Genomic DNA, 10,124 nt, shown 5'->3' on the forward strand with positions numbered 1-10,124 from the left:
AGAGGAGTGACTGGAGAAAGGGATGGGAACAAAGAGACCAGTTAGGAGGCCAGAAGCATAGGATGGTAGCCTGGAACAGATGGCAGCAGTGGAGGCCAAATGAAGTTAATGCATTTGAGATCTATTTGAGGGGGTTTAGCTCTTCGGTTTCCTGCTTGAGCAACTGGGTGGATACATGTATGGAAATGAGGAAGACTGTAGGAGAACAAAACTCTGACCACGTTCAGTCTGGATGCCTACAAGACATGCAAGCGGATATCCCTCTTCAACAGTTGTGTATGTAAGTGTGGAGTTCAAGAGGGGAGTCTGGATAAACTTCTGAGATTGTTCAGTATAAAATGACATTGAAAGCCATTGAATGATCACCCAGGCAGAGAAGAGAGAAGGGCAGAGAGCAGAGTCTTGGAGTGTGCCAATATTTACAAGTTGAGGATGTAAGGACCCAGAAGATGATACTGAGAAGAAGCAGTCCCTGGGTGGGAGGAGAGCCAGGAGCGTGAGGTGTTACAGAAACTTAGAGAGGAGAAAGTTCCAGAGAGCATGATCAACTGTGGCAAAGGCTTCCCAGAGATCAAATAAGAGAAGACCAGGGAAATTTCTATTGGATGCGGCATAAAAGATTTTGATAACCTAGTTAAGAGCAGTTTTCGTTATAGCGTGTGGATGGAAGCGAGGTTGGGTGGGTTGAAGAGGGAATGGGAGATGAGAAAGTGGAGACAGTAAATGCCAGTAGCTTCTCGGAGAGCTTAGCATTGAGGGGGGTGAACAGAAATAAGGTGGTAGCTACGGAGACTAGTGGAGTGGAGTGGGTCTTTTTTTTTTTAAAGAAGGCAAATATTACAGCCTATACAAAGATGAAGAGATGGATGACAGGAGGATGAGGATAAATTCGTGGTTGAAGTCACTGAAAAGTTTTTAAAAATTTTTTTTACGTCTTTATTGGAGTATAATTGCTCTACAATGGTGTGTTAGTTTCTGCTCCACAACAAAGTGAATCAGTCACACATATACATATGTTCCCATATCTCCTCCCTCTTGCGTCTCCCTACCTCCTTCCCAGGGACGTGTGGAAGTACTGACATTTGCTAAGAGGAGGGGACCTTCTGCCACTGAAAGCAGACAAAAGAAGCAGAATAAGGACACAGATGCAAGTAGATTTGCAGGCTTGTTTGCTGGGAGTCTGAAATGTACTAATTACAGGATTTCTCTCTTCTCAGTCAACTGTGAAGGCTGAGATCACCAGTTTAAGTGGAAACAGGCTTGGGTGACTTTTGCCAGTGCTATTGGGTTAGTGTAATGCAGAGAAGGCAAACGGTGAGGCTCATCCAGGGCTGAGATTTTGATGAGTGAGTGCGATGGGTGGAGAAAGAGGAACAGGAGTTGAGGGTATTTGCAAGCGAGTGATTGTAACAAGGGACCATGGCGTGTAAGCTGCTCAAAGAAGGAAACGGAGGCAGATGGAAGGTGCCGGGTAGTGGAGGTTGATGGATTGGAGGATGAGGTTATATAAAATGCGGTGATAAGACTACGTAAGCCAATGACATTGGGACATGGTGGTTGGAGAGCGGATGTTCGAAATTGAGATGGCAAGGATGCTACCTGTGTAGGCCATGATGAGGTCTAGCGTGTGACCAGGGCAAATGGCTGGCTGAAGTGGCATGAAGTAAAGATCATTAGAAGGTGAGGAGAATGACAAGAGCCGTGGAAGTGAGACAAAATAAGAGCCAATAGTTCCCTACACCACGGGTGCTGTTTTTATCCTCATTCACAGATGGGAACATGGAGCTTTAGGGAGGTTAAGTCACTTGCCCAAAGTCAAGGTAAGTGTCAGCGTCAGTTTTCTCTGTCCTTGGTCTTACCCACTAAGCTAAGCTACAGCATGACCGCACAATAATTCTACTCCCTATAAAGGCACTGCCTCTTTAACAAAATAAGAGCTAATATTTATTGAACATATCTGTTCTAAGGGCTTTACATGTGTGTAACTCACGTAGGAGGTAGGTATCATTAGTGTTCCCATTTACCAGTTGAGGAAAGTGGGGCTCAGATAGGCTAGGCAACTTGCCCAAGGTCACACAGCTAGGAGTGGTGAGATAGGTCAGAATTCAAACCTGGGCTTCTTGGACCCCAAGCTGGCTTCTTTCCTCATCATGCTTATCCTATTTTTCAGAAAGCCAGTCTCCAGAGAGAAGAAAAGATCTGTTCTTTTACTGAACTCCGGTTTAAAGAAGAGAATTCCTTTTTCCAAACCTGCTTATGGTTTTCTACTGAGAATCCAGAGGGTCTAGAGACATCGCCGTCCTTATCTCTTTCTGCCACAAAAGAGCACTGAGTCCAAAGCAAGTTTCTGTTCTCCCTGAAATTCTATACTTTTCCTTGGCACCTATGCCCCACGTTAGTTTTTTTTTTTTTTTTTTTTAACTTTTTAAGCATATAAGATGGTTAAAAGAGATGTTCCGCGGTGGGGAGCATAGAGGCTCACACCCCCTGCACCCACTGCCCTCCTACTTAGAAATCAGCCGCCTTACCCTCCATCAGCTGGGTCTTCCACATCAAGACTGACGGCGTGGTACCCGATGGGGTTGTCCCACTCTTCGAACTGAGTAGAGGTTCCAGGAACAGCCTGACACTTTCTAGCCTTAACCAGACTATTTCCATCTTCCCTCTACAAAAAGCAAAATGGAAATGGGGTGGGCAAGACCCACTGAGAGTGGCTGGAGTCTGAAAGGAAGCTGAAAAGGTCTCAGGCTGGGCCTGATGAACGAGATAGTCACCTGGAAAATTTGATCCCTGAATTCTAAAAAAGTGATTCCAAATAGAATGGCTGAGCAATCTGAGAAGTAACTTGCAAGTCGTTAGTAAGCAAACCACGCCATCCCAAGTGGGGCCTAGAATAAGCTCTGTATCCAGAACGTTTCTTGGATGAGTTGCAAGACTTGCTGGCTGCCTTCCCTCTGAGGAGGAGGTCATCTGCACCTGACAGCCTTCTGCAGGGGCCCGCCTGGCTGCCATGAACACGGAAGCTTTCCTGTAGCTCTTCCGCTGTTAGTGACATCGGGAAAATAGTAACTTTCTTTTCAGCACAGAAGCGTTGGGGCCACCAGTGTGTATGCCCACGTGGGTCCAAGACTTGGTAGCAGGACTTCTCTGCAGATTGTTCCAAATGAGATGACAAATTTCTCCAAACTCATTCGTCTCTCCGATCCGATAGACAGCTCATGGTCCGGTGTGAGCTCGGTACTTAGCCCTGACAACCCTGGAGGCCCCTGCCACCAGCGTTCCCCACGCACACCCCAGTTGCTCCCGTGTAACAGCTCAAAGGGTGAATAATCAAATGACATTTTTGGATTATGCTATTCTTAATTCTAAATTCTTTCACATCCATGATCTCATGCAAACTTCTCAGCAACCCTAGGATTGACACGATTATCTTCACTTAATACATGTGGATACTGAGGCTTAGAGTTGGCCAATGACTTGCCCAAGTTTACACAGCCAGCGCTGGAACCCGGGTGTGATCTCGGGGCTCTTTTCTCTCCACCATAATATTTATCAAAGGTTACCATCGGGGTGGCTCTTGGATATTTTGTTCTCCCATCTGCTATGTAAATAAAGACCACAGCTCTTGCACGAGTGAATTGGTAACTTTGGCAGTAATACAGTAATTCTCTTGTCTCGAGCAGTTTTTCCAGTGTGTTACATAGGTTTCCGAGATTTACTAAGAGAAAAAAAAACTTAACCAGTACGTTTTCTCTCAGTTATTTGCCTTCAAAAGCCGTGTTCTATTTTAGGTGATGGTTGGGAAAATTCAGGGTAGAGGCTGATTCCAGCACTTAAACAAGTGTGTGTTTATCTTGGCTCGCTGTAGAAAGATTCATCTGTTAGAAGATAACATGCCCATCAGAACTGAACTCTATATGCTGCTATTTAGGGAAAAGAAAAATGATTCCAAGAGGGCTGGCATTTTGTGTAGCCTGGGTAATCTGATAATATTTCCCTGCAAATCCCTCAGCTTGGAAGCTCTTTCTTGAATAAAGTTGAAAGCAGTGATCAATGTTCCCACGTTAATAAAGAGGGAAGAAAAGGTCTCCTGCCTCTGAAAGACCCCTGCTCCTCTGAGACAAGTAAATCCCTCCCCAGATCATCTCCTACTTAATCCTAGACTTTGGTTTCTGTCTTTCTAGATCCATCCTTTTGCACACACACACACACCAGCCCCCTGTGTTATCTGTGGGGTTTCATCTACACTCCTAGTTGATAATCTTGTGAGATGCTAGTTGGGGAGGGGGTGGAGTTAGCAGATGGATCAAGGTTTGAAATTGGAAAGTCAGGCCCAATAGGGCTACAGCCCATAAACCTCATTCACATTTTTCTCTACAATTTTCAGAAATTGACAAGTGGCTGGATTGACTGACTCACCCGCATTGACTGACTCACCCGCTGCCACATCTCCCCCAACCCAAACACACTCATTCCTGAACTTCACAGTCTGAAAGAATGGAAATTGTTTCCAAATGTGCTGGAAACTTACATCCTTGAATGATCCCTGGGCTAAAACAAAAAAGGTGACAATTTCCTTTTTCTGGTAGTAAAGACCATCTTTCAAGAATTCCAAATAAGGATGTTTGCAAAGCCAATTGAGACTTGTGTTGAAGCAGTTTTCCATTCTAAAAATCAATATCATGTGTAAGGCTGAAAAGAAAGTCACCTCTCCAGAGATAAAGCTAAGTAATCTGTATATCACATCTTTCTCCCGTATAAACAATAGTTTCTGCCCTTTCCATAACTGTTTCTCTAGCTTGACATAATTGAAAATCATTTTGTAAGCCGTCTGTATTTTCAAAATAATGCAATGGTCCGTACGAATTCCTTTAATAAGATTAGTACGATTTTAAAGTCGTATGTCACTGAATTTTTTATAGATTTGTGGTGATTATAGAAATGAAATGGGCTATAGAATTTTCATAAGGATTACAGTTTTATCACTATTTCTTATCAATTTAATTGAGATTAAACTAAGCCTCAGAGATCTTCTCAAAGAGAAGTTTGGTTATTTTTTCCCTTCATTTTAATGATTCAGCATACTTGGAAGCAAGTTTAGTCTTGATTTACAGCAGTTACAATTACGTTTTAGGTGAAGACTGACCCTCCACTCATCTTTCAAAATGATCAGCCTTTTCTTAATGTTAACTGCAAACCGGAATTGAGCGTTAGGACACTTGGGTTCCAGTCCTGGCTCTGCCACCAGCTAGCTGTGCCATCTTGAATGACTCACCCTCCCACCCCGCCCAGGTCTCGGTTTCTCAATATGTAAAATGAGATGATCCCTAAGGACATTTCCAGCTCAGACAGCCTATATTTCGAAATACATGTAGTGGTTATGACAAGACCTGTCAACGGTTGCCATAGGAGGGCTCAAAGAAAGGACAGGGTCTGGCCAACTGGAAAACGGAAGAATTGGCAGCCATGGGTTTGCCATTCAGCTCCAAGAAGTGCTGTCCGCTGAGTGCCTCCACCTATCAGCACCTTAGGATCTGCTTCAGTCATGCTATTCATGGGCAGCCAATGACTGAGCATGACAGGAGTGTTAGGACCTGGCCATTACTGCCCAACATGGGACTCCTCTATTGGGCAGTATTTGTTCCAGGGTTCCTGTTGAGTTGGCTGAGACTTTATCAGATCTGCATCCTAGTCTGAGTCTCTTCCTCCTCAATTCTGCTTCCTTCCCTTTTTTAAAAAAAATAAATTTATTTATTTTAGGCTGCGTTGGGTCTTCGTTGCTATGCACAGGCTTTCTCTAGTTGTGGCAAGCAGCACTACTCTTCGTTGTGGTGCGCGGGCTTCTCATTGCGGTGGCTTCTCTTGTTGCGGAGCATGGGCTCTAGGTGCGCGGGCTTCAGTAGTTGTGGCACATGGGCTCAGTAGTTGTGGCGCACGGGCTTGGTTGCTCCACGGCATGTGGGATCTTCCAGGACCAGGGCTCGAACCCGTGTCCCCTGCATTGGCAGGAGGATTCTTAACCACTGCTCCACCAGGGAAGCTCCGCTTCCTTCCCTTTTTATCTTTTGCAGATGTTTCGCCCCAAGCCCCTATATACCTCTCACATCTTTAACTCTTTCTCGGAGCCTGCTTTCTGGACGACCCAGCTGACAATAGGGCAGTATTTTAAGAGCAAAGACAAATAAATCTCAAGACTCGTTGAATAGATGACGATTAGACTAGTCTGACTGGAGTGGAGCATTTGGGTTGATAAGCAGTTGAAAATCAAGCTGGAAAGGTAGATTGGGGTCAGATTAGTGAGGTTGATTGACACTGTCACGTGGACATGGAGTTAAGGTTGGTGCCACATTGGAGCCCCAGGTCAGCTCCATCTTCAATCAGCTACCTGGACCATCCGCCAGGCCAGCAAATGACTGTCTACGTAACAGGAGATGGCTACTTCTGCAGAGCCATGTGGTCTATATCAGTGCCTCTCGAGAGCCCCACTCGATGCGTTTTATCACCTGGGGAGCACGGTGAAAAATACTCCTCAGTTCTGCCCTAGACTTACTGAATCAGAGTCTCTGGGGATGAGACACCCCCATCCTCCTACCTTTCCCCCATCTCCTCCCTGCCCCACACCCCGCCATTAGTTTTGGGTGTAAACAAGTGTACCCGTTTCCTATTGCTGCTGTAGCAAATTACTACAAATTTAGTGGCTTAAGACAACACATTGATTCTCTTACAGTTCTGGAGATCAGAAGTCCTTCTACATGGGTTTCACTGGGCTGAAATCAAGGTGTTTGCGAGGCTGCATTCCTTCTGGAGGCTGTAGGGAAGGATCTGTCTCCTTACCCTTTGCAGTTTCTAGAGGCTGCCCACATTCCTCAGCCCATGGTCTCCTCCCTTCATCTTCAAAGCCTGCAATATTGCATCTCTTTGATCATTCTTTCATAGTCCCATCTTCTTCTGACTCTCTTCTTTTGCTTTCCTCTTCCATTTTTAAAGATCCTAGTGATTACACTGGGCCCCAGATAATCAGAATAATCCCCCTGATTAGCAACCTTCCATCTGCACCCTTAGTTTCCTTTGCCATGTAACATAACATATTCACAGGTTCTGGGGACTAGGACATGGCCATCATTGGGGCTATTATTCTGCCCACTACATCAGGTTTGGAAACCACCGACCTACATGATATAAATATTTCTTCCTGAGGCTATATATCTGAGGACCTCTGTTTAGCAAATCTGTGTGACAGAATTGGCGTTTTCCTTTTAAATGAAATGACTACTCAAAAATATGTGTACTCCTTGACCTGGCAACTTCACCTCTAGGAGTACGTCCAATGAAAATAATTTGACAAATGCACAAAAATTTAAGCACACAGATGTTTAACATTGCGTTGTTTATACTAGTGAAAAATCAGAAACAGCATAAATCTCCAACAGTAGGGCATTCATTAAACAAATTATGTTCCATTCATCCAATATAACATAATACACAGCCCTTAAAATGATGCTATAGAGACTTCCCTGGCAGTCTAGTGGTTAAGACTCAGCGCTTCCACTGCAGGGGGTGTGGGTTTGATCCCTGGTCAGAGAACTAAGATCCTGCATGCTGCACTGTGTGGCCCAAAAAAAAACAAACGATGCTATAGATCTATATTTATGCATGAAAATGCATATTATTAAGTACAAGAGGTATACACATGCACTGCACACACACACACACACACACACACATATACTTTAAGCTCATTGTAAAATATACACAGATAATTAAAATAGGTTAATTGTTTATTACAGTATGGTTACTAGTAGCAAAAAAACTAGGAGTGATCCCAATTCCTGTCAAAAGAATTGCCTAAATAAATGATAATACATCCGTACAATTGAACACTATGGACCAGGTACAAAGAATCAGGTAGATTTATATACACTGGTAAGGAAAGACATCTAAGATATATCATTAGTTGAGAAAGGCAAGTTATGGAATAGCCAGCTTCTATTATCCTCTGTGATTTTTGAAAAAGGACATGTTAGTGTGTGTGTGTCTGTGTGTGTGTGTGTGTGTGTGTGTGTGTGGAGTTTTTGCTTCACAACACATAGGTGTTGTTATTCCCACCTTGCAGATGAGGAAACTGAGGTTGTGTGAGCTATCCTAACAAATTACCATAAACTGGGTGGCTTAAACAACAGAAATGTATTTCTCATAGTTCTGGAGGCTGGGAAGTCCAAGATCAAGGCACAGGTAGACTCTGTCTGGTGAAAGCCTGCTTCCTGGCTCATGAACAGCCATCTTCTTGCTGTGTCCTCAGGTGAGGGAAGGAGAGAGGGTGTTTTCTGGGGTCTCTTTTATAAGGGTATTAATCTCATTCATGAGGGTGCCACCCTCATGACTTTAATTACCTCTCAAAAGCTCCACCTCCAAATACCATCACCTTGGGAGTTAGGTCAAAATATAAATTTTGGGGGACACAAACATTCAGTCCATAGCAGCCATAGAGCTTGAAACTTTGCAGAGCCCAGAATTCCAAACCAGCTCTCTCCTTTTTTTAGAGGAAAGTGTGCTCTCTATTCCTCCACTGGGATCTCTTTGCAACTTTTCCCTGGTGAGCCTTAAATTCCCTTGACTTAATCCTTCAATTCAAACAATAATTAATTTTAACTTTTTATTTTTACAGAATACAGAATCCTGCATTTCAAGGTCTCAAAACTTCTGCTCCCAGCTCTCGTGGGCAACGATGGTGGGAAACAGGAACTCAGCTCTGAGATTTGGGGTTAACAAAAGATAAAATGTCACTACTTCAGAATCATTCTTTTGTTCCCAAGTAGTGGGCAGGGAAAGGGAGGGAGCAGTTTTTGCGACAATTATTCCTTTTAGTAAAAACACTGACCCATAAAGGATTGGCTATGAGTGATCCCTTGATAAAACCTGTTAGAGGGGGTAGGAGGAACGGGGAATTGTTGTTTAACGGTTACAGAGTTTCAGTTTTGCAAGATGGAATGTTCTGGAGATATGCTCCACAATATTTTGAATATACTTAACACTACTGAACTGTACACTTGGAAACCGTTAAGATGATAAATTTCATGTTATGTGCTTTCTACCACATTTGAAGTTTAAAAAAAATTTCTTAGCTCTGGGAACTTTTAAATGATGTCCCAGAAAGAAAAAAGAGAGAGGTTATGTTCTAACGGTGTATTATGCTCTAACAATGCACGCTTAATGCTGGCCCTTCTCCCCCCCTCCCCCGTGCCCCGACTTATAGTCAATGCAGACCTAGATTCTTTAGATTGCAGACCGGAATCTATCGTTCTCCTGACAAGGTAAGGAGTCAAGCAACAGAGCTCATAATAATAATACCAGAATGAAGGAGCTGACCATTTCCTTGCACCTAGAATCTCTCTATGAAACAATCCACAATGACCTGAGCCCACAGAGATTCTTTTAAAGAACAATTCACTTAAAAAATATCTATGTGTCAGCTATATTTGGATGCACCACTAGATGGTACAGAAACCTAGTTTTCTGGTAACGATTTCCTCATATTCTGAAGGCAACAGCAGAGAATCTCATTGGAAATACTCTGAATATATTCTTTGTGAAGTTGGAAAGTGAAATACATTGAAATAGTATCTGGCCAAGATAGCGTGACATTCTCATTTTCTGTTAGTTTGCATCCAGCTTGCTAATGACAGAAAAGGGACTTTGGGGAAGACAATTGGGACACACTTTCAAAATTTCCCAACACTTTCACGAGGATTTTGTGTCCCCAAACCTAATCGCAATGGCGATCTGTCCACTCTAACTGGCTTAACCTCAGTAACTTCTAGAATTATTGAAATTATGATAGAAGCAACTCCATCTCCGGGTCAGAAGAGCTTGGTACCTTGAGATAATATTGCCTTTTTTACTGAAAAGAGAAATGCTTTGGAGTTCCAAAAGAAAAGGTAGCAGGATTCCATTTATATATGGTTAAAAAAAAAACACAAGCAGAACAAATCTATGGTGCAAAATGCAAAGCCTCTAAATGGAATAAAACTAGAATTAAAAAATGGAAGCCAGGGCTTCCCTGGTGGCGCAGTGGTTGAGAGTCCGCCTGCCGATGCAGGGGACACGGGTTCGTGCCCCGGTCCGGG

General features: G+C 43.5%; 1 protein-coding gene across 1 annotated transcript in view; it reads left to right on the plus strand.

Annotated features, from left to right (window-relative positions):
• The window catches only part of VGLL1 (vestigial like family member 1), a 26,921-nt gene extending 23,291 nt beyond the window's left edge, over positions 1-3,630 (plus strand). Inside the window, exon 5 of the mRNA XM_024760094.1 lies at positions 2,171-3,630. Within this exon, the coding sequence (XP_024615862.1) occupies positions 2,171-2,214 (44 nt within the window). The 3' untranslated portion in view covers positions 2,215-3,630. The remainder of the gene's footprint in view (positions 1-2,170) is intronic.
• The last annotated feature ends 6,494 nt before the right edge of the window (positions 3,631-10,124 follow it).

The sequence above is a fragment of the Neophocaena asiaeorientalis genome, unplaced genomic scaffold (assembly GCF_003031525.2).
Source record: "Neophocaena asiaeorientalis asiaeorientalis breed wild unplaced genomic scaffold, Neophocaena_asiaeorientalis_V1.1 scaffold927, whole genome shotgun sequence".
Classification (NCBI taxonomy): Eukaryota; Metazoa; Chordata; class Mammalia; order Artiodactyla; family Phocoenidae; genus Neophocaena; species Neophocaena asiaeorientalis.